The following is a 24,191-nucleotide window of genomic DNA, read 5'->3' on the forward strand; positions in this document are numbered from 1 at the left end:
AGCCAAGTTGCATTTTGATTCAATATCCATAGCTGCTGCAGCTTCATATAACGTTAAAAAACCTAGCACACGCCTTCGGATAACCCCTCCGAAAAGTCCTCCGAGAAGTTGCGAGAACGCCGGAAGAGCACGTCCTCGTTGCCGAAGGTCTTCATGAAGTGGAACCCCTCGGTCGATTTGTCCTCGCCCACGGTGTTCAGCCGCGGAGACTCCGTCGCGAACGCCGAGTGGTTTGAGTAGCTGGGAGGCGGCACGGGCGACAGCAGGAAGCGAGGGGACAGCGGCGCCTCCTGGATCTCGTTCACTTGATGCATGGGCAGCTGCTCCTCCTCCTCGTCCGTCTTCTCGGCCTCGGCGGGCTCCTCTTCCTCCTCCTTGTCCTTGATCCCGATGGACTTCTTGAACTTGGCGTAGCTGGCTTCCCACTCCGGACCCAGCATGTTCGTCAGCGCCTTCAGCACCTCCTCGCTCGAGCGCACGCGGTGCTCCTCGAACGCAGGCAGACGCACGACCTCGTGGATGTGCCGCATCAAGAATGGCACGCAGTTCTTCTTCAGGTCGTCAGCGTTGCACTCTTCCGATAGAGTCAGCAGGTCCACGACGTTCTCGACACAAATCTGTCCGCTCAGGAAGGCCTCCGTACGCTTCTGCAGCTCGTACACGCAATAGAACGACGACGCGCGCAGCAATTCTTCAGCCACATCTGGGGTAATGTCCACTTTGCCAGTGTACTGCATTTTCGCACAAAACAAATTGTTAGCGTTCGACGTCTTTAGTGGCTTAGACTTTTCAGCTGTGAACGTACCAAGAACCGAAGCAGGATGGAAAATACTTCATAACTGCAGTTGTCGACTTCAATCACTGCTGTCTGGCTGGTAGCTGAACCAAACTACAACACGTAGGCAACAAACCCCCATTAGAATAAGCACAAGCTCGCAGCGTGGCAGCAACGGGATACAACAGGGTGCAGACATGTAAACGATACTCACTCTCACCATGTTCTTGAAGTACGAGTTGCGGAAGAAGAGGACGACCTTGTGGGCGTTGATCGGGGCGATATGGCCCTTCACAAGAAACTGCAGGTCGGACAGCGACGAGTTCAGGAACAGCTCTTCGTGGTCGTCCACTAGATACGGCGGCACCTCGATCGTCACATCCGGGTCATACCCCGCCGGAACCAAATGTTTTATAGCGTGCGCGGCAGCACATCGAGGGAACTCCGATGTTGACTGCAGCATGTGATAGAGTACCGAAAGCAGACCCTCTGATAAAAGAGTCGGCACCTCTTCGGCATCCATCATGTGCACGAACGTAAGCAAAATGTTACCCCGTAGCTCGCCTGCATGTTCACAACACACACGGCAATACGTCAGTATACGCTTTTCCTAAATGGAATAAAAATGTCAGCTTACCGATGTTGGCGTCAGCAGATACTCGTGCAACCGCGTGAAGCATCCGCCGGAAATCCTGTCGGTTGATCTGCTTCCAGATATTGCGAAGTGCTTGTAGGCAAATGGCCCACGTGCTAAGCGTCTCTTCAACTTCCAGCATTTGGAGGACTGCTCCTTCCAGCACCATCTGAAGTGTGCTCGCCACACTGCACGATAACGCGCACAGCGCTCCCGCGGCATGTGACGATATTGATTCATCGGGATGGTGGATCGCATCCATCAGAAGCAGAATTCCACCGAAGCGAGTAACGTAGTCGTGGTTCAGAGGATTCTCCATCAACGACTCCAACGCAACCACCGCTGTTCGCTTCTTGTCCGGGTCTTCATCCCTTAGGAGGTCGAGCAGATCTGGAATGGAGCCCTTTACACACTTATCACACAACCGCGCACGCCCTTCCGTTCCCTCTACAACCGCTCGAGACATCGAACAGTCGTTGCAAATAATCACACCACATTCCTGCAAAAGCATATCACATACACATAAATGAGATCTTCTATCACACGCAAGCAGTTCTGTGACGTTGAGGCTTACCCGACAGTGGTGCTTTCTCCGATAAAACGTGAACGGGTTGTGGCAGCACCCACACTCGAGCGCCTCATGGTCCTCAGCCCATGGCTTGATCAGCCCCCACTTCAGCAAGTCGTTCGCGGATTCAACGACAGTTGAGTCAACAGAGCGGAAGCGAACGTTCAGGTGCTCCACGAGTTTATCGCCTAAGTAGGGTGAAGATCGCACAGAGGCGGGGTCATACGCGTACAGTGACGCCCCCACCTGACCAAGTTGAACCGAGTAGGCTGGCAGACGCCCCACCCAGCTCGGTAGCCCCACCTTCCATGGCAAATCGCGGCCACTGTAGCCATTATTGGACAGTATATCGACCATATCCTTCATCCACACGCTCCTGTTGACGCAGATGTATCGACCTCGAGCATCATTGTTCTCCAACGCCGCAATGTGCGCCACCGCGCAGTCTCGGACGTCGATCATACTCCAATTCAAATCCACCAAAGCCGAGTATTGACCCGTAATCAGATCGTATATGACTTGGTTCCCAGGAGCAAGCTTCGACTTGGACAGCATCGGCCCAAACAGAGTTCCCGGGTTCATCGTGACCAAATCAATTCGTCGGTCGCTCGGCAGCTGATCCACGAGCTGCCAAGCCGCCTCCTCGGCCAGCTTCAAGCTCAGAAAATGCGGGTTCTTCTCCAGCGACGACGTCACGTTCCAGCACGCGTCGTTAATAATCGAATCCGGAGTGACCGAGTCGGCCATTGCTGCAACGGAAGAGGTCAGCACGACGCGCTTGATCCGCGCGCGGGCACAAGCCTGGATGAAGTTGGTCATCATGGGGATGATGCAGTGCATGCGACTGCCAATACTGTGCACCCCGGGTTCCTGCTGCTCGGACAGCGGGTCCCGCACCGAGCATGACGAGGGCGTCCCTGTGTGAATAACAAAGTCGCAGCCTACAGCAGTATCCAAAGCACATCAGTCAGTCAGTCAGCACCACTACAGCAGACAGTCATCATATCCACCACCACCACCACCGCACGCACCTTGGACGGCCATGTCGCATGCCTCGGGCGTCAGAAGCGACGTCTCCACGACCGAGAAGTTCTTGTTGGCGTTGGGCAGCTGCAGCAGGCCCGAAATGTCGTCCTTGCCGTTCTGCACCGTGCCGCGCACGTGGTAGCCGCGGTTCAGCAGCTCGCACACGATCCACGAGGCCAGGAAGCCGTCCACGCCCGTGACGCAGATGGGCTTGTCGCTCAGGTTGGTGGCGAGCTGCACGATCTTCTTGCGGAACTGCAGCTGCTTCCAGACGCTCGGGTACATGCACTGGCGGTCCACGGGCCGCTTGTGCTTCTTCTGGCCGCGCTCGCCCTTCTTCTTGGAGCTGCGCCGGCGCATCTTGGGCAGCAGCGTGGGCGCGCTCACGGCCGTCATGCCGTTATTAGCGTTGCCGTTGTCGAAGCCCGCGTAGTTGAAGTTGCTGCCCGTGCGCTGGTTGGCCAGCAGGTACGACATGGAGGAGGACGACGAGTTGGTCGAGTCGAACGACTGCGTGGGGCTGCTCTGGCCGCCCGCGGCGATGACGGCGGAGGCGGCGCCGGCCATGCTGGGGCGCACGCGCTCCCGGTGACTGCTGGGGGCCTTGCCGCCCTTGCGCGCCGAGGAGGAGGCGGCGGAGGCGCCGCTCCTCTTCTTGCGCGCGGACTGCGGCGGCGTCGTGGGGCTGCCGCTCTGGTCCGTGGCGCCGTCCTCGTCGTACTGCGAGCCGAACAGCATGGTGGGGACTGGAGGATCGAGCGAGTGACTGCGTAACCACCCGATGGAACGGCGCAGTCAGTCGGGGGCTTGCGTAAGCGGCCAGCTGCAGGACGCAGGCGATTTCCGAAGTGCCGGGTGCTGGCTGGGCTGGGGCGGGGCGGGGCTAGAGGCTGCGTGCGGGTGGCAGCCTGGTGCTGCTGGTGCCGCGAGCTCTGGACTCTGCGAGCGAGCGAGCCGGCCGGTCGGCGACGTTCTTTCCTTGTGAGCTAAACTCAGGCGGGAGAGGAGATTTCCGCGTACCAGATATGTGGTACACGCTGCAAAAACGGACCCCGACGGTGCTGCTTCGGTTTTTCCGAAACCCGCGACTGGCGCCGGTCATCATGATGAGCAAGCCCTTGCTTGGACGGAGGCTGCAGGGCAGTGGTGCCCTGGGAGGCATTGCTGCATTCGCTGACCCAGCCTGTGAGGCCAGTTGATGGAGCCCCGAGCGCATAGCTTCCGATCTATCGTCCGCCCCTCGCCGCGAGCAGCGGAACGGCGGAACGGATATCAGCGGACAAGGCGCAGCGATGACATCGAGTCCCAAGCAGCACTGGCAGCACATGCGCGTGCTGTACCCGGCTTCAAGGCAGCCAGCAAGGTTGCTCCGCTCGGCTGCTACTGCTGATGCTAATGGCCGGCATAGAGACTGGTTCAGGAAGCGCATCGCTCGACGCTCCCTTCATTGACAAGGCTGTCAGCGAGCATGGGTCTCTGCCGTCCGCTGTAACGAGACCATGTCCACCAGGCCCAGCAGCAGCTCGACTGCGGAGCTCGACGTCCATGACCTGCGGATCGCTCGCCGCCAAGCGGCGCCATATGCCGGTCGCTTCAATTCTGGCAGAAAAGGTGCTTGGCTACATTTCCGCTTTACCGCACTGCAGTTCGGCCGGATGCCGGCGCATATCTCCGCCCTCTCGACGCTCAAATCTCCGCTGCTGGGCGCGCTAATTTTTGGCGTCGACGTGTTGTGCGCGTCCTTGGTCTGCTACGCAATGAGGCCGTGCCGAAGCTGTTCCTGCTGATGACGCGCCAACTGGGCCAGGCTGGCTTCGCTATCCCCCATGGCCGCCGAGAATAGGCGGCGGAATGCATTCTCGCTGCCCGTTGCCGACGGGATCCTGCTGTCGGTTACTGCAGCGGACGCCCTTTGAGCCTGAGCTCCACGCCGACGCCGACGCCGGCGCCGGCAGTCTGCAATCGGCTTTCAGTTCCAGGAGCAAGAACTCTCGCAGCCATGACGGCCTCGTTCGAGGAGCACCTCATCGAGGAAGAGATCAGCGAGGAGTACTCGCTCGCGTTCCAGTTCGCCACCTTCCTGCTCCTGCTCATGGTCGCCATCATCCTGTGCAACCACGTGACGCACAAGCTGCACTGCCACTTCCTGCCGGAGGCCGGCGTGACCATCGGCGTGGGCCTCCTGGCCAGCATCTTCTGCATGCTCATGAAGTCCAGCTCCATCGCCGTCAAGCTCATGGACTTCGACCCAAACTTCTTCTTCGTGGGCATGCTGCCCCCGATCATCTTCAACTCGGGCTACACCATGAAGCGCCGCTACTTCTTTGAAAACATCACGCCGATCCTGGTCTACTCCATCCTGGGCACGCTCACGATGAGTGTCGTCGCGGGCCTCGGCATCTACACCGTCGGCCGCTTGGGCTGGGTCATGCGGCTGTCCATGGCGGAGAGCCTTACCTTCGGCTCTCTGATCTCTGCTACGGACGCTGTCTCCATCCTGGCGGTGTTCCAGGAGCTTCACGTCGACCCAACGCTGTTCTACCTCGTGTTTGGAGAGAGCTCGCTGAATGACGCCGTGGCCATCTGCCTCTTCGAGACGTTCTCTCGCTTCATTGGACACTCGTACGAGTTCAAGCCCATGCTGTTCGCCATCTTCGAGTTCGGCTTGGTGCTCACGGGCTCTACGATGATCGGGGTCATTTTCGGCATGATCCCGGCGTTGCTGTTCAAGTATGGCAACCTACGCAGCAATTTGCTGCACGAAGTGGGCGTGTACGTCATGTTCGCCTACCTGCCGTTCGTGGTCTCGCAGGTACTCGGCATGTCGGGCGTCGTGTCGGTCATTTTCGCCGGTGTGTCAATGAAGCACTACGCCTCGGCCAACCTGACCCCGGAAGCTCGCGACGTGTACGTCTGCAAGTTCATTTTGCATACATTGTCAAGTGGTGTGTCTAACAGAGTAGGCCATGTTTGAATCTACAGGTGCTCTGGGGTCTTCAATACGCTCTCGCACATGGCTGAAACGTCGGTGTTCCTGAGTACGTCAAGTGTATGAAGTTTTGCCGTGGATCACGCCTATTGTGTAGACTGACAACTTTGTCGTGAACACAACGTCTTATGACAGACCTAGGACTGTCCGCGTTTGGACTGACGGAGTACTACAGGTTCTGGCTCATCTTCTGGATGGCCTTCTTCTGCCTGCTGTCCCGAGGGTGCGCTGTATACCCGCTTTCCTACTTTTTGAACCTGCGCAAGAACGCCGCCAAGATCACCATGAACCAGCAGCACGTGATCTGGTACGGCGGAATGCGCGGTGCCGTGGCGTTCGCCCTGTCCAAGTCCTTCCCCGGCGAGAAGCGCCCCGAAGTTGTGGCCACCACGCTTATCGTGGTGCTGCTCTCGATCATCGTAATGGGCGGCGGCACCGTCGCGGTGCTCGACAAGTGCGGCATTCCACGATTGACCGTAAGTCCGCCCTGCGATATGTATGTTCTGCTCGTTTGTTTGCTCGTTCGTCGGCGACTGAACCGTTCTGCCTCTTTGTGCGGTTGATTCTGCTGTTCGACCCGGATGGATAGCCCGAAGAGGAGGCGGCGCTAGACAAGACGGTGAAGCCGCACCGACACATGCGCGCGCTGCAGTTCGACAACAAGTACCTGATCCCGCTGCTGACAAACTTGTGCCAGTACGGCGACAACAGCAGCCCCCGCAAGGGCGGCTTCGGGCCGGAGGGCAGCTCCAGCAACGTGGACACCGCCGACGAGCACGAGGCTGAGGACGACGAAGTCGTGGACGTCATTCGGCGCGAGGTTAACGTGCACTAACCAGCTGCTACGCAGTAGATCGAGTTGGACCCTTCCAGATAAGCGCGTCTCCTCGCGCGAGACACTGCAACTGAATACAAATGCATTTTCCGCCGCTCCTCTCACTTGACAAAAGGCAGCGAGCGGATCTGATAAGCAAATCTTGTCTTGCTTGGCGCAGTTGAAGGCAAATTCCACGATCTTTTTCATTCGTTGACTGCAGGAGAGCTTGCTTGGCTCAACGTTTGAGCTGCTGCAAACCCCCCCCCCCCCGCTATGGTAGTCGAGCGCCAGAATGGATATCGTGGGCCACGATTCGTGGCCGATGCCACGACTGGGACACGCATGGCGTGGCGCGCCTCTGGCGACCTCTTCGAGCAGCAAACAGCGAGGCTGGCGTTGCTGTTGCTGGCGTGCTGGTAAGGCGGACTGCAACTCAGGGGCCTGCAAGTCGCTGATTATGATACGCTATCCGACAGCCCCGCGCACGGTAATAATCGCGCGGGCATGGCGCCTTCCGTCGGACGGGCGAGGCACTGATTGGGACACTTTGGCTGGATATTTTGCCGTGCTTGGCAACGGCTCAAGCACTGGTGATCGATCGCTGCAGCGAGCGAGCATCAAACGCGAAAGCAAAGCATCGGCAGATCCCTGCTGCGATCCAAACGCTGCACAAATTGCTCAAGCTTGCCTGGCAAACTGGAGCGCTCCGAGTCGGATGCAGTTGGTGCCGGGTGGGACTGGTCTATGTGAATATGTGCCGGGGTGCAACAGTTCAGCGTTACCGCGAAACCTCCTTTCATCATCGAAGCCCAAGGTGATGCCTGCAAGCAAGCAAGCACGAACTCCTTCGCCCGCCGACATGCGAATCTCGGCCGCGCCCCCACCACGCTCCAACACGCGCATGGCGCGCCGTTCGTTCGCGGCAACTTATTTGCCTGCGATGTGTCAAAAACTTCACCTGCGGGCGCCTGTCTGCACGGGTGTCAACGCGTCGCTCGCCATTGGCCGAAAGGCTCCGCCACGCGCCGCTCCATTGGCCATAACTGCGTCCCGTATTTCCGACGACAGGGCTAGGGCCCGCCGCTGCGCGCTCTCTTTCACTCACTATGGCTTTTTGGCTGAGTGCCATTAGCCTCCAACAAGCAGCAGCAGACACACACACACTCAGTGGACTAATTAGTGGAGACTCGGCACACGTCAGTCACACTTGGGCCCGCCCGCCGCCGAATGGAGTCCGTGGTCGAGGAGGCCTTCGAGGTGCAGGTGCTGCAGCCCTTCCACGGCTGGACGCTCGAGCGCTTCTGCGACCGCAGCGGCAACACGTACCACGCGCTGACGCGCGCGGTACTGCGCGTGACCGGGCGCGACGACCGCCTCAATGGCGTCGCGGAGGCGCCCGAGCTCGAGGTGGGCGTGCTGCGCTCGCCCGAGTGGATGTGGAGCCACGCGTGGATGCCCGACAGCGAGTACACGCAGTGCGACGAGGAAGGGTGGACCTACGGCTCGTCCATCGAGCGCATCAACTGCCGCCTGGCCGAGGGCACGAGCAAGGTCAAGCGCGGCTACTACCACTTCCTGCGGCGCCGTCGCTGGATCCGCACGCGCGTGCGCACGCCGCTCTCGACCGCGCACGCAGCAGAGGAGGAGACGAGGGCCGGCTCGCCCAGCTACAACGACGACCACAACGTGCGCGAGTCCAGGCTGTCCGAGAGCCCGGGACCCAACAGATACTACCGCGTCTATCGAGACGCGCTCAAGGCGTACTTCCAGCTCGGATCCGCGAAGAAGCCCTCGAACTTCGTGCGCGTGGACTTTACCGACGACGATATCCAGAAGGAGGGATGGCTCGGGGTGCGCGGCACGCTGTCGCGCAGCTGGAAGCTGCGATACTTTTTGCTCCGATGGGACTCCAGCAGCCTCGTGTGCTTGAGAGACCGAGCGTCCATGGTGCAGGTGTGCGAGGAGCTCATTGACAGGCATACGACGCTGCTCGTGGAGGAATCGTCCAAGCCTCGACAGTTCCAGTTCTCGATCTGTAACGGAGAGCGGACGCTGAGGTTGAATGCGGTGGATGGCACGTCGCGCGCGTCGTGGATCTCGGCTCTCAGCGAGCTGATCGTGCGCAGTCGGGCCTCGTTTTTTGCAGCGGACGAGTCAGAAAGTGGATCGAGCACCAGGAGCCGCAGTTTCCGGCGAATGCGCTCGTCGACGGAGGAGGACGGCTCGCTCGTGAGCGCCTCCATGGTCAACGAGATGAACGGCGAAATCAATGGAGCCAAGAACAAGCAGGGCCGCGGAGCGTGGAGACCGTACAAGTTCATTTCGTCCACGATGCAGTCCAAGCGCAAAACGGACGAAGCCTGTCGTCGAGACTACGTGAAACAGTTCACTGAGGTGCTGGACTCGAAGATCGAATTGGCCTCGGCGTATATATCGGAGAATATCGACATCTTGGAGGAAAATCTGTGCACTGCGCAGGAGTTTCTACCGTCGACAGTGCCCTCCGTGCCCAAGAAAGAAATCGAACGGCTTCGAACGGAGGCGTCTGCATCGATTCAGGCGTTTCGCGTAGGCGCGGAGGCAACTTTGGGTTCGGATCGCACCAGCGTCCTCGGGTGCAACATGCTGCTGAAGGAGCTGTATTTGCTGGTGCGTCGACTGCAGGAAAATGTGATTTTGTTGGCACCGTCTCAGGAACACGCGACCATCAAGAAAATTGTTGCCGATTCCCCCACTAAGCGTCGAATCCCCCTCGACTGGTTTACGGAAGGTCCGCCTATGGAGAAGGAGCAACAGCAACCCAGTCTAAGCGAAGACAGTGCTCTCTCTACAAGCACGTCAAACTCCACCGTGGGGAAACTGGAATTATCGTACACGTCGGGATCTTCCCTGGAGATGAAGAGAAACTCTCTGATTGTGGCAAGGCACGACAAGCGAAGTTTATCCGTACCGGAGTCGAACCGCTCAAGCAGCACTCCTGTCAGTCACTATGGCCACAGCTTGCACGCATCCGAAGGTATTCGGATAAAGCCGTACACGAATATTCCGACAGGACTGCGTGAGGGCCACTTCGACCTCCCCGACGGTATCAACGGCTACGTGGTGAAAGTCCACGACAAAGACATCGGGTCGTTGATCGGATATACTCTTTGCTCTACTGCGTATATTGATCAGCTGGAGGCGCATTTCGAGAAAAAGGTGAACATTGCAGAAGAGCTCCACGCATCGGAAAACGCAGGTATCAGTGAAGTATCTGCGCCGTCACCACCCAAGACCGAAGAAGTCCCTGAAATTGCCCCGGCAGCGGGAGGGGATGTTTCACCCAGCTCTAGCGCCTCGACAGCTGCGACCTCGATGACGGTGGTTGACAAGAAGAAGGCGATTTATTTAAATAAGCTGCGCTCGACGGATCTGCAACACACGTCGATGAAGTTTTCCTATGCAGTTGGCTCCACGAACCACGAGTTCCGCTGCGTGGCATACTTCGCTGCACAATTCCACGCGTTGCGCGCACTTACAGTCCCGGGCAATGTGGAGTTCCTGAACTCTATTATCGAGAGCAAGCGGTGGGATACGACTGGAGGTAAATCGGGCGCGTTCTTTTCGATGACTCATGATAAGCGCTACGTGCTGAAGGGCATATCAGTGACCGAGTTCAACATGTTTGTTCACATGGCTCCGAAATACTTCAAGTTTATTTCGCGAGTGGTGGAGCTACCGACGCCGACAGTCATCACGAAAATTGTGGGACTGTTCAAGCTCAACCACAGTCGGCGCCTGCTGAAGCACACGGAATACGTTGTGATCATGGAGAATTTTTCGTACGGGTACCCCCCGGGCCAAATGTACGACCTGAAGGGCATTCTGCGACGGCGGTACAACACTTCCAGCAGCGGCGACGAGGACCACCACGATGCCTTCAACAGCGTATCGAATGTGCAAGTCTCCATGAATTTGCCGGTATTGCTCGATGGCAACTTCTCGGAGCGTATGCCTGTACCGGTCTCACGCCCAGACTTGGACGTAATCGAAGCAGCTATTCAGAACGATACTGGTTTCTTGTATCGTGCAGGTGTGATCGACTACTCACTGGTGAGTGCTGCTTGTGCTACCGGTGATATCGCCCAGTGTACTGACTCTAGCTTTCTTTCTTTCGTTTAGTTGCTTCGCTTCGATGAGGAAAAGCGACAAGTGGTTGTGGGGCTTATCGACTACCTGCATCAATTCGACTTTTTGAAGAAGATGGAGTCGACATCGAAGGCGAGCTTGACCTTCCGCAACCCGACGGTCATTAGCCCCATTTCGTACCGCCGGCGCTTCATGAACGCGATGAACCGCTACTTCGTCGGCATCGAGAAGGAGATGGAGATGCGCATGCGCAAGCGTTGCGGCTTCAAGCCAGGTTTGCATCCGAGTGCAGCACTGCCTTCTGTGCCCAGCACGCGGGCTTCAACTGCAACCGCCTCCCGAACGGACGAGGAAAGGCATGCGGACGTGGCAGCGCGGCTTGCCGACAACATGTCCCTCACGAGCGAGTCTTCGTTGTCCGTGCGCGCCCCGGCCAAATCGGAACTCCACTTGCCCAAGCTTGATAGCGACTGGAGCAGCACGAAGCCACGCGGACACTCGTTGTCGCACTTGTCGGACCACGAGGTTCGCTGCGACCGCGTCACGCACAGCGAGGGCGAGTGCAACAGCTCCCCTTGCAGCTCGTCGAGCGAATCGGCCAAGAGCTACCCGGCCACGCCACTCAACAACAACGTGATTTTGGAAGAGCACGGCTCATGACAACACGACGCCCTCGGGCGGATGCGCAATTGTTATTGACGCGGGATTCGCCTCCCTCGGTGGAAGCCGAGTTTTGGCGGGAGGGGGCCCCGAGTCGACTGTGTAGTATCAGAGGAATATGTAGGAGAGGCTGAGGTGTACGAGGCTCTCGATAAACTTATAATCAGCTTCTCACCCGCACTCGCTCGTAGGCGTCGCTTGTAGTGGCGGTGGCACACTCAAAGCCTCCGACTGCACGGAGATAAAAAATCATAGGGAAGGCCCTGCTTGAAGCTGAAGCAGTGCTTCAGAATCTGGAGATGAGCCCGGGACTCATCACTTGGGCTTGAGCCAGGCCCATGTCTCCTTCCCGCGTCGGCTGAAGTAGCGAGCGCTGTGGCGGAAGCTTGCCAGTGCTGGTGCAGCAAACTCTGCAAGTTAACCGCCCTCAGCCCCCGAGACTTTTGAACAAGTGTACATACATCACGAGCAACCCATTCATAATCAGGGATCGACGAGCATCGGCTTGTCGAGCCAAAGCTCCCAAACTTCAACGGGGAGCCCCATCAAAACGATCGTTCAGTCCGCATGACTCAGATGCCAGACCACTCCTCCAAAAGTGCACGCGGTGCCACTCGAGACGCAAGGCCCATGACTTGCGTCTCAAAGAGCAGATTAAAATTCGTCGAGACAGGATCATGAAGTCTGTGCAATTCGAAGGGCGAAGTGACGGCTTGGCTTACACTAAGCGTGGTTGAAGATGTGTTTGAACTTCTTCTCCGCCTATCACAAATATTGCTAGTAGAACTCCAGCCCATACTGTACGCCAGTCAACACGTGAAATATCAAGCAAGCTGACATGATGATGCTTCCGCTACTCTCGACATGTTGCCGTTGTTGAAGCTGCCGCTGCCGCACCGGCTCACCCCCGCGTTAAATGCCTTGCTTCAACGTGCTCGCCCTGTCCATTGCCGACGACCTTGAGCCGAGTCCACCGGCTAGCTCCTATCAAACGGAACGCCCTCGAAGATGGAGGCCAAGTGCAAGCTGCGCCGCGCCGGATCTCGCGGACGCGCATCCCCTCATGTCCTTCAGCCAGCGTCGAGCAAGCTCCCCTTTAGTCGCTGCGAGGCCTCAGCTCATTTCAACTTTTGCGCTCGAGGGCTAAAGTGGACCAATCCCCAGTCAGCCAGCCGGTAGCTAGCTCGCTCGCTCGCTCTCCCGTGTCGTATCGACCTCCACCACAGCCATGCCATCGGTGACCGACTACCAGGTGGCGCTGACCCCCAAGGCGTCGTCAGACCCCGCCTCGGAGCCGGTCAACAACGACGAGATGCGCTCGTTCGGGGAGTACTGCCGCACGCGCTTCACGACGCTCAAGCCGCCCATGACCAAGGTGGACAACCCGTTCACGGTGCTGGCGCAGCTCAACCGCATGCAGTGGCTGCAGTTCCTCGTGTCCTTCATCGCCTGGTCCTGGGACGCCTTCGACCGTTCTTCACCGTGTCCATGACGGTCTCCGACCTGGCCGAGACCTTCGGCAAGACCAAGACGCAGATCACGTGGGGCATCACGCTCGTGCTCATGCTCCGATCGGTACGTGCGTGACGACTTAACCGCAATTAGTCGCATTGTTGGTTTTAAATGGGTTGGTGTTGTTCCTCCTTAAAATGGGCATCATTTAACTTTGTGTGTTTCTCCTTCCAGGTCGGCTCCATCATCTTCGGCATTGCTTCCGATTGCTATGGACGCAAGGTGCCATTTATCGTGAACAACCTACTATTTATGGTCCTTGAACTGGCGACCGGATTCTGCCAAAACTACACGCAGTTCCTCATCGTGCGCGCGCTCTTCGGCATCGCCATGGGCGGTTTGTACGGCAACGTCGCGGCAACGGCGCTCGAGGACTGTCCTCCTGCCGCGCGCGGTATTGTTTCGGGTATGATGCAGCAGGGCTATGCCTTCGGCTACCTCTTGGCGGTCGTGTTCGCGCGCGCGCTCGTCAACACTCAAGCCATGGATGGCGTCCGCTGTTCTGGTTCGGAGCCTGCCCGCCCGTGTTCATCATCATCTTCCGACTGTACCTGCCCGAGACCAAGGTGTTCCAGGAACGCCAGCGCGTGCGTGAGGCCAGCCGCGACATGACCAAGACGTTCATCGCGGAGGGAAAGATCGCGCTCAAGCGCCACTGGCTGCTGCTGTGCTACATGGTGCTGCTCATGGCCGGCTTCAACTTCATGGTACGCTTCACGCTATTGCACCCGCTCGTTGAGCACAGTTGATTGACGCTAACCATGACCTTGTTTTGTGTTGCAGTCTCACGGCTCGCAGGACCTGTACCCCACGATGCTTGAGAACCAGTTTGAGTTCAACTCCAACCAGGTGACCGTGACCCAGGTCGTGGCCAACTTGGGTGCCATTTGTGGCGGTACCGTGGTCGGCTACTACTCGCAAGTCTTCGGTCGTCGCCTGTCGATCCTCGTCATGGCCGTCGTCGGAGCTGCTCTCCTCTACCCGTACTGCTACGTCAGCGACGAGAAGATCATGATCGCCGCCTTCTTCGAGCAGTTCTGCGTCCAGGGCGCTTGGGGTGTCATCCCGATCCACCTAATGGAGCTGTCCCCTCCGTCCTACAGTGCGTTTGTGGTGGGTACGGCCTATCAGCTCGGTAATCTGGTTTCGTCCGCCTCATCGACGATCGAGTCTTCCCTCGGCGAACACTTCCCGCTGCCGGACGGTGAGAACGGAGTGGCCCGGTACCAGTACGGCAAGGTGATCTGCATCTTCTTGGGTGTTGTGTACGTCTACGTGTTCTTGCTGACGCTCATCGGACCTGAGGCACGTGGAAAGGAGTTCGATGTCAAGCACGACCACGATCTGGAAGAAGCTGCGCACGTCAACCACGAGGATCTCGAGCGGATCATCCACGGAGACGACATGACCCCCACTGGAGCCAAGTCCATGAAAGTGTAAGCTCGCGATTGAAACTACTACGCCTCGATGCGTAGTGCTGTATGCAATAATCCATTTAACGTGTAGTAACATGGAAAGGTTGGGGCAATTTATTCCGCTGCTTAAAAGGGTTATAGTGCAGGAGGTGTCCCGAGAACGCTAGGCCCCAGGTGCTTGACCTGGTGGCGTATACTCGCCACAGTTCAATTTCACGAAACTTAAAGGAAGACACGAATGCATTCTGAAAACGTTTTGACAAATACTACACCTTTGCCCGGCCATAGTTGGCCTAATTTGCAAGCAAAGTTGTCATGAATATTGGAGGTACCAGAGAGTAACATTACATTCCCTAAAGTATGACTTTCGTTTCATTCAAAGTTGTCTAATTCCCACCAACGACTGTTGACGTAATACACATTTTCCCTCGCAAACTCAAGACCTTTGGCGTACAAAATAGAATTAGCTAAGTTTTTCACTACGTAGTACAAAAGTTTTTGCGGTTGGCTAGTAGTAAACTCTTCCAGTAAACTAAAACTATTCATTTTTACTACATATGTATGTAGCATAATACTGTGTAAGAGTAAACCAATTTCGTGAAAAACTTAACTATTCGTAATTTGATTTGTTTTGTTAAAAAAAATAGAAATACGAATAAGTAATGACTATTTTTAGTATACGGGGAGAGTTTACTACTAACGTAATCCTATTTTTCGTTTTTTACAAAACAAAAAAATCAAATTACGGATTAGTTAAGTTTTTACAAAATTGTTTTACTCTTGCACATTATTATATATGTAGTAGTAATGAATATTTTTAGTTTACTGGGATAGTTTACTTCTAGCCAACCGCGGTTACCGTACCTAACTGACATAATACTTTTGACCTTTTCCTTAGCATTCAAATACTGTTGAAAAGCTCTCAGCGGCTTCAAAATATATTGTTTTTGAAAGCTATTACTTGCTTCGTTTTTTTTTCTCTTTCGTTTTGTTGTTGAGAGCCAGCAGGTACAAGCGTTGCGATAAGGTGAATCCACATTTTGATTTTAATACAATTGGCTGAGCTTGCAACCACTACCCAACAGGTAAACATCCTTTCTGTGAGATACGGTAGCAATGATTGTTGGGTAGAAATGATAAGTTTTGCTAAATGCATATTTTAAATTCGGTAGTTGATACTAACAATATTTTGGTGTAAAAACACCCAACTAGATCAATCACCTGGCATTAAGCAACCCAGTAGATTTCGATTTCTACGCATTTGAGATCTAGAGCTGCTTTATATACACTCGATTCTAACTACCGATTGCAGACTACAATATTGTGGGTGCTCAGCCAGCAGGCACAGTCTTATAGTTCTTTTTTATAAGGGATGTTTTCCGATCTACATCACACTTTGCGCGGTGTATTGATTTAGTATACTGAACTCGCCTATTCCACCAGTCCGCGACGTCTATAAGAAAACGTTCCGCCAACTAGCTGTTGTAAACTGAATCACAAGGAAAACTTTGTTTCCCACCAAAGTTGGAGGTAGCTCTTGCATGAAAGTGACGGCAGAGGTGTGGCTAGCCAGAGCTGAGGCTATCGCTAACCTCTCGAGCTAAGCGGAAATCATAGGGGACTTCTGCAGACACGACGACTCGCAAAAAGGCGACGGGTCTCACCGTTCGACAAAAGGTTGACACTATCGGGCTGATGGGAAATGGTGCACCACTGGAAGACATTGGCTAGAAATTTGGGATTTCCCTTGGACAGGCGAAGCAGCTGCAGACAACGAAAACGGATATCCTCGAGTATGCTAGCAGCGCGGATAGCGTTGCCCTAGATAACACTAGGCACCGTTCTACGACAGCTCTCAGTGCTCCAAATAGCTAAGTCTCATTGGACAGACTAAAGTGCTGGATCGCCTGAATGACGGAGTAGAGCAATGCAATGTTGCCAAGAAGGTTGAGATCGAGGCACCGTGTTCAAGACCAAGTGACGCACGGATCGAATTCCGGAGTTCGTCAGCAAGACCGATGAAGCGTCAGTCCTAGCGGCGACCAGACTACCGCGTTGAAGGACATCGAATGATCGCAAAGCGCGAACTCTGTCTATCAGCAAAACGTTTGATGCCATTTAGCACTGGTAGACAGGGAACTTTGTCGGATGTTGCGAAATGCCTTGGCATCCGTGCGGGGAACCTGCAATACATCAACGCAACCAAGGAGATAATATTGGACTTTGTGAGTGGGTCCGAGAATATCGCGGACCTGCGCAAGGTGAAGCTTCCCCCACGCAATCGATAAAAGATTGCAAGCCACCGACCCGGTTGTCGATAATACAGAACCGAGCGACACGGTGCTACTTACGAGCGTAGGAGGAAGACGCCCGTGATACCACCTCAATTGCCAGGCGATGGCCGATCTGGCGCGATGTAAGTCGTGGTCAAGGGTGCATGCGAGCTTTCGCGAAGTTGAAGTCGCCTAACTGCATGTCGTGGAAGAAACGATAGTCTCCAACCTAGACTATCGTTTCTTTATTATTATTTGAAGTTAGTCGAAGATGAAGTTGAAATGATGACATGCATCGGCTAACTGAATTCACGCTTTGAAACAGTTTAGTGGGGAATCAGGATTTCAATTATTACCGGTAAAGATCGTAACCATAACGGCGTAGTGGTATCAACAGCTATACCCAGTTGCTCAACCCAACGGATGTCAAAGCTGTGACTCCGTTTGTCGTTATCACTCAAAACGACATCGTGATGCTGCATCAATGGCTTATTACGCTGTCATAGACAGATGTGACTCTGCGTTTTGTACTTGTGGCTGCTGGAATCACTCGCCACTGAAATTTTAGCCCACGCGAAATAGTCTGAGGCAGTTGGGGTTGCTCGACAGGATCTGGCTGTCGCCCTAGTTTTTGATTCTGGCTCAGCGACGATGGCGCTTCAATTTGGTGACCCCAATCTATCCACACTTGCTGCGGGTGAGTCGCTGTAGGGTGGAAGCGTTTTGATAAAGAAGGGAACATGCAGAATACACTCTCGTCTTTAAAATACTTACCGCCCTCTACATGCGCAATATTTTGTAGCTCAACCAAGTTTTGTCCAATTCCAGCAAGGAGACCGAAAGTAACCATCCCTTGCTTCGGCGCGTTCATTGGTCAAGTTACACCGCATTTCAGCAAAGGAGTGGCCAATGGCTTTCGTGTAAAAAGTACCAGTACGATATGCATTCTGAAAGTGTTCAGACAAATACAACTGCAAATTGTTGTTACTACTTTGTTAGCGAATGTAAACGGATCCATCCATCCGTTTTGAATAGACTCGAATCAGGCCCACGGTGACCGAATTTAAGCCGGATCATATCCGTTTGGCATGGAAGTACATTGGGCAAAACCAATGGCCAATTGTGGTTTAATCTTTGTATATTTTAGTTTCGACTTATTGACTTGATACGAGCATATCAGCTTGCCGAGGACGAACCGGAGCAGGATGGTCTTGACCACTACGCGGGATCCGAGGATTTCGAGGTGTTAGCCGTCTGTTAGGCTGTAATACAACGTAAGGCGCTTTTGTCGCAGTGTGCCTTAGTTGAGTAGAATACTCTCCTGCTCCAAGAAGCGGTAAAATGCGTCTGTATCTCCATACTTTACCCCGTACGTTATGGCGCCTGCGTATGGCTCTTCAAATTTGTAGGTCAACGAGGTGCGGTTCACCCAGGTGAAGTGCGGCCCGAAAAAGTTGAGGAAACCCAACCCAGAGGCAGAAGCTGTAGCACCCCTTAAATGTTTATTGTAATACTTCATAAACGGCATTGGTTCCCTGAATTTTTTTACATGTTCACAAATGGAGCCATCTCCACATGAATGTCCGAATCCTGGTTTTCAGCCCATATCCAGCTCAGCTTGAGCGGTTTCCCCTTCCACTGAACGAGGTAGCACCTATAAGTCAGGGGGGGGGGGGCAGGTGCCACGTCAACAGAATACAACTCTTTTGCATCGTCAATTTTTTTCTAGATACTCGTCGCGCTTTTCAGGGAAGTTGAGTGCGATTGCGTCACCGGTGTCGCTAAAACAATTGTAGCGTCGCTTTATCATAAGTTATTTCTGCACCCTTAGAAGTACCTTAAGTGCCTAGATCGATCTTCTTTCCATCCACGTAAATATCGGCTTTGACATGCATTCCATGAATCGTCACTCCACTATATTCCAGGTTTATCACCTGCACCGCGGGTTCTGGGTGCTGTGGCTGCACTGCGGGCATCGGGCGCTGGTGCTGCACTGCAGGCACCCCGTTCTTGGACTGCGCCGCGGGCACTGTGTTCATCGACTGCACCGCCGGCACTGTGTTCTTGGACTACGCTGCGTTCTTCGCCTGCGCCGCGGGTACCGCGTTCTTGGACTGCACCGCGGGTGCGGGCACTGTAGGTGGAGCGCAGACGAAGCTTCAAAGGAAATCCTTGGTCGTCACGGAACGAAAGTGAAGCCTGCTCTGTGTCCTCGTGATTGTAATATCGCAAATACACGGTTGCAGGCTGGTTTCACACGCGCTTCTCCCAGCTCTCGTGCGGGGATTTACAGTGCGGGACCGGCTTGCTGATCGTGTACCTTTTGGTCAGCATGACCCCAAACTCGACCGAGTCTGGATCTTCATTGAAGTGATAGCCAGTAGATTTTCGTTGGAAGCGCGCACTTCGAACTATCACCGTGGTCCTGCCACGTAGATGCTGCGGGACGATATTTGTGCCGTACATACGCTGCTGGTAAAACTCTCTGTATTCCACTCGTTTGAATGACAGCTCCTCGTAGCAGTTCATCGATCGACCATCGCGCGCGTCCCGGCCGCTACCAAGAGACCCGAGACCTACTTCCTCTTTTGCTTTAGGGGCAGGAAGTGAGACGCCAAAGAACACTGCCGGGTACGCATTCCGATTTGACGCCTATTCTTGTTTGCTCGGACAGCTCAAACGAGGGATTAGGTCCAGCAAAGCTTTCCCGTCGATGTCTAACACTTTGTATCCCGACATTTGAACTGGGTTGTTTTAGGAGTGTGCCGTGTCTGAGTAGATTTGTGCGGCTAGCTCCGCCGCAGCCGAGAAAACAGAGTTTCTCTTCCAAGCTAGACACATGAGTGCATGGTCATGCGGTGCGACGGGCTCATTCGAAACTGGAACAGGCCTTTTCGTACTCCGATCACTGCCGACTCCATCGTACAATCGCCTGGGTGGCGCATGACCACGACCTGTTCCTCCGTGAAGATCAACATCTCGCGCCATATGTCCATGGCGATTTTCAGAGGGCACGTGAGCCTGGGGTTGCGCGTCTGCAGCCCGAACTACACGCCGTCTTGCAACCTGAACTCCGTGCTCTGGACGTCCGGCTCCTGCGCGCGCGTGGCCCCTCGGGCTGCGCTGCTACGGCGTCTGCGAGGAGCGCTGCGGCGGCGAGGGCTTCGATGACCACGGCTCCTGTATCTGCTCCGACGGCTCCGGTCACCCCTATCAGCACGCCACCATGAGCGTCACGACTATCGCGACATCGGCTTTGGCTCCGAAGGTTCCGGCCGCCCCATGAGGCTCTCTACCATCGCCACGACGAACCTCCCCACCACGCCAACATCAACATGGTCACGGGGACAGCAACCGATGCCCCAAAGCCGAGCATTACCACTGTGTCTGCGACTGCGGTCGCGGCCCAGATCGCCGCCACCGCCAGCTCCAGCTTGTGCATCGACGTGACCGCCGCTAACTTCAGCTTTTGCGCGTAGAAGCACATGAGAGAAGTCGGCATTTTCGGCTTTCTTTCGCAAAAATGTACCATTTTGGCGGGATTATGGATAACACAAGACGGCATTTTAGAACATTGTCTATGGCACAGTTGAATGCACTTTGAAGATATCAACGTGACAATAATCAGATAAAAATATTTATTGAAAAGCATAATGTACTTAACCCCTTGGACGCGGAGGGTTGGAAAGTCACCTGTTCTGAACAGCATAAGAAACACTTGATTTCACTATACCTCTAAATCCACAAAAAGTGATTATCGTCCCTTCCCATATCTAGCCTGGATATCATTGGTCCACGTATCTAAACGTGGCCATTTGATTGGGCATCAAGAACATATGACTATCAGGGTAGTTTAACTACCACGCACAAGCACGAAACCATTTTTCAGAAAAATCAAATATCGGTTCCCCTCTCTTCTTTTCTTCATTTGGCGCAGCAAGAGACAAAGTGGCATTTTGGGATGACATCGGCGCGGTGGGGCTGCTTCCGTGCAAGCCCCAGACGGACGAGAGGCTCGGTACGTGCGCTAAGTATCTTGGTATAGATCCCAAACTAACTATTGCGACTATCGCTTTGAAGCACGAGCTACTTGAAGTCTGATTGTAAGCACCGCGGCGCAAGCACTCCCTCCTTTCGTGCTGCTTGGTACGTGTGGGCACAACTTCTGCTGGTTCGAATACATGCTAACCACTTGCGTTTTTACTAATTGCTAACAGAACTCTATGCGTCATCTTTGCCTAGCGCGACTGTGCCGCGAGGTATCGTCATGGGCGTTGGGACGCTAGAGGTATGCGTTGCATCGTTGGGATGATTGCTGCAATTGGACTAACCTTTGTTGCCTTCAGTAGGCGGTCGTGGTAGGATGGGGACTCGAGTATCTCCAACAGGCGTCGGTTACCGTGAATGTCCATGGCTTGCTGACGTGGAAAGTATACTATATGCGCTTTATGCTGACGGAATGGCTTATACGGATTGAGATTGGTTTCTGCTTATTGAAATGTTTTACGAAGATATACATGGCGCTGGCTGTTGGGACGACGACATGTCTACATGAACGACAGGTCAAGAGCAGCATCGCCTCCGGTGGCAACGTGATAAATGTTTGAGTGCTGCCCAAGAACGGACGGCACTGGAGACGAGCTGAAGAGGAGCCTGCTGCTCATATTGAGGTGTCGACCGCCGCTGAAGTAAGGAATGTTGTGGGCTTCAAGTTTTACATTCAAGATGAGAGGACACCGATTTTGCGTTGAAGGTATGGGTGAAAGTTGATTTCTACTTGAATGCTGACTTGGTCCGCTTACAAGTTTGACTTTATGCCGACAGGATCAGGACAGGATGCCTTCTGGCTTCGAAACCAAGTCACATCCTCCACAACCGTAGCAATGCGAGTCACACTATAGTGCAGGAAACTAGCAAGTGAATATAGTTCCTCTCCTACATTACATTGCAATATGTCTGTTCTCATGTTGCTCCTATCTTGCTCACACACATAATTTATACTGTTCGACTGATCGAAGTGTGGTGCAATCTCTGATTCAATGTCGGTGTGCGAAGACAACATCAACTTACTCTGTAGTTGCTCTTCTTCTTTTGCATTGTTTGGTAGCGTTGGAGCGCGCTGATTGTAATGTAGTGGGGTCCTAGAGGGCTTATCACTTGTAGCAACCATCAAGGCGACAATTCATATATATTACATGTAAGATAGAGCGGAATGTGTACCCGTTCAGGCGTAATGTTTCTCTAAATATCAGTATTGCATAGAAGGCACTGTGAGCAGCTCATTGGAGGATTTTTATCCGCAGATCACACCAGTCCCTTCTAGCGAAATAATTACCAGGGAGCTTAGCAACAAACTGTGTGAAGAAAAGCCAAATTTATACTCGCGTTCACTATGTCATACTAAGTCTCATACGATTTCTTATGCCGTCCGGGACGGTTTAAGCGTTTTTTAATGCCGTCCATGTCACCCCTCCGCGTCCAAGGGGTTCAAACGATTAAAACTGAGACATGCATGTCATAAAAAATGCATGACAAAGTCGGCGTTTTTGTAGATACGAATGAGAAATCTAGAAATTTCGAGATCAATATTTTCGAGCCAACATCGAATGCTTTTTCTGTTATATACGGTACGTATGTAAACCGGTTGCATCCGGAATCCGTGTTACGAGGGCTCCAGATCTGCTCGTCACCACTGCATATCATGCATTTATAGACACCGGTACTGAGCTCTTCGACGTACTTGAAGACACCATATGCGTTCTTGCGCTTGCGTTTCTGGTCCACGGAGCTGACGCTACCAACGGCAAAGATGGATGGCCCCATGGAGGACAAAGTGGAGACGCTATCGGTATCGACATCCATGCTTGTTTCGTGCGTAACAGGACTTGCGTGAGCGGACTTGACGCGTTGTCGGAAAGCGCGGGCTCGTGGTTATGAAAGAAGGTGAGGGGCTGTAGGGACAGAATTGCCGTAGTGATCTTTACGTATCCTGAAAATGCTCATCGATATCCCAAAGAAGTTCGAGCCTGGGGTCTACGTGACATGGGCGGGTGACGACAATATTCTGCTTTGCTTCATAAGGATTATCGACGCGAGGTTAGACTCAATTATGATACTGGACGCGTATCGAGAGGCCGCTGCGATCGAAAACCTACCGAAACGACAGGGTTTTTGCCAACTTGGGCGTAATCGCGTCCCTTCTGGAGGCTGTATGCCGCAGCCCCTCAGAAGTGATTGACAGCATTAGCGGGCAGTAGTTCATCGATGGGGACCTTCGCCAGCGGGTCGCACCAGGGCATTCGGAGGAGAATGGTGCTGGAGACGTACTGCCGATCCAGCAATCGAGAGACCCTCCACTTAAAAATGCAATGATACTGCCAAACGACGGCGTATTATCCAATGACAACGTGACCCTGATTGAGGCTATCGAGAATGTCGCCACGGAGTGGCATAATCGACTACGTAACGGGCTTCAAGCGTCCCGAAAGGCAATACAAGTGGCATCGTTAAATGGTGAGGCTGTGCCTAAATCGGTCACAAAGGTTACGCTGCACCGGCTGTGGAGTCTTGGACCACTTGACCCCATCACATATCCACATCGCGTTGTGACGACCAGCACAACCCCCGGGCGGGGATGGGCAACAGGGGAAGGGTATACATAATTACCGCTTGCATTCAATACGAGTTTGGTGGCTCGGATGGGTACTTATAGATAACGAAAAATGGATGCACGAACCGTAATTTGCGGGGAACAGGGAGAGAAGTCGCGACAGAGTATTCAAGATACTGCTCTTTGTGCTGTGTTCGATGCGTGCTTCACACAAACCACCCAAGGGCGTGCGAGAAGATGTTCAAGCTCACGGCATCTATCTTAGATATACTGGTTACAATACACGATGAGCTTGGGGTAGATCGGACGGAGCTTTTGTGTAGATCCCCATCCCAGATTTTACCGGCACGGGCTTACCTGCTCTTGGTAGCACTCGCGCACTGCCCAACCTGGTCAGCAATTGCAGATATTGACTGCATTGTGGCAAACGCAGCCCGTGCTGGTTCCAAAGTACCACCGGTCTCAAGAGTCAGTGACGATGGAGAGGTGATCGTTGGTGTGCAGGAACATGTGGAAGACGACGATGCCGGTGATGAACCCGTTGATGTGGATGGTTTCATGGGTTCGTTTGAAACGGCGAAGGGCATGAAGGCTTTCCGTGAGCATCTGGAATCTCTCAATGAAGATGTTTTGAAGTTGGCATGCCTACCCTTGGTCTTGTGGTCGTGATCGGGGTCAAAACTGCCGAACGAATTTGGTTGACTAAGCTGATTTGACTGAAGAAGAAAACTGAACGTCACTAGCCATGTTCACGTGCGTTTGCAGGTAGCCGTGAATTGCAGCT

At 54.1% G+C, this 24,191-nt stretch overlaps 5 protein-coding genes across 5 annotated transcripts; 3 read left to right on the forward strand and 2 right to left on the reverse strand.

The window, feature by feature from the left end:
* Positions 1–62: 62 nt before the first annotated feature.
* On the reverse strand, positions 63–3,741 carry PHYSODRAFT_506189 (hypothetical protein; the record flags this gene model as incomplete). The annotated part of the gene is made up of 6 exons (XM_009531420.1): positions 63–731; positions 806–889; positions 981–1,339; positions 1,413–1,908; positions 1,984–2,918; positions 3,009–3,741. 6 exons carry the CDS (start codon positions 3,739–3,741, stop codon positions 63–65), a joined length of 3,276 nt encoding a protein of 1,091 aa, XP_009529715.1.
* Positions 3,742–5,002: 1,261 nt separating this feature from the next.
* PHYSODRAFT_334158 (hypothetical protein) lies at positions 5,003–6,827 on the forward strand (the record flags this gene model as incomplete). The annotated part of the gene is made up of 4 exons (XM_009531421.1): positions 5,003–5,910; positions 5,986–6,041; positions 6,128–6,468; positions 6,582–6,827. 4 exons carry the CDS (start codon positions 5,003–5,005, stop codon positions 6,825–6,827), a joined length of 1,551 nt encoding a protein of 516 aa, XP_009529716.1.
* A 1,209-nt stretch (positions 6,828–8,036) lies between these two features.
* Positions 8,037–11,597, forward strand: PHYSODRAFT_507116 (phosphatidylinositol-4-phosphate 5 kinase-like protein; the record flags this gene model as incomplete). The annotated part of the gene is made up of 2 exons (XM_009531422.1): positions 8,037–10,901; positions 10,971–11,597. The coding sequence occupies 2 exons, from the start codon at positions 8,037–8,039 to the stop codon at positions 11,595–11,597; spliced, it is 3,492 nt and encodes a 1,163-aa protein (XP_009529717.1).
* Positions 11,598–12,825: 1,228 nt separating this feature from the next.
* On the forward strand, positions 12,826–14,549 carry PHYSODRAFT_316090 (hypothetical protein; the record flags this gene model as incomplete). Its single annotated transcript, XM_009531423.1, has 5 exons — positions 12,826–13,032; positions 13,110–13,172; positions 13,284–13,561; positions 13,591–13,816; positions 13,893–14,549. The coding sequence occupies 5 exons, from the start codon at positions 12,826–12,828 to the stop codon at positions 14,547–14,549; spliced, it is 1,431 nt and encodes a 476-aa protein (XP_009529718.1).
* A 4,086-nt stretch (positions 14,550–18,635) lies between these two features.
* PHYSODRAFT_334161 (hypothetical protein) lies at positions 18,636–20,299 on the reverse strand (the record flags this gene model as incomplete). Its single annotated transcript, XM_009531424.1, has 6 exons — positions 18,636–18,826; positions 18,900–19,008; positions 19,057–19,421; positions 19,724–19,844; positions 19,928–20,007; positions 20,110–20,299. The coding sequence occupies 6 exons, from the start codon at positions 20,297–20,299 to the stop codon at positions 18,636–18,638; spliced, it is 1,056 nt and encodes a 351-aa protein (XP_009529719.1).
* Positions 20,300–24,191: the final 3,892 nt, after the last annotated feature.

This window comes from Phytophthora sojae, assembly GCF_000149755.1.
Source record: "Phytophthora sojae unplaced genomic scaffold PHYSOscaffold_5, whole genome shotgun sequence".
NCBI lineage: Eukaryota > Oomycota > Peronosporomycetes > Peronosporales > Peronosporaceae > Phytophthora > Phytophthora sojae.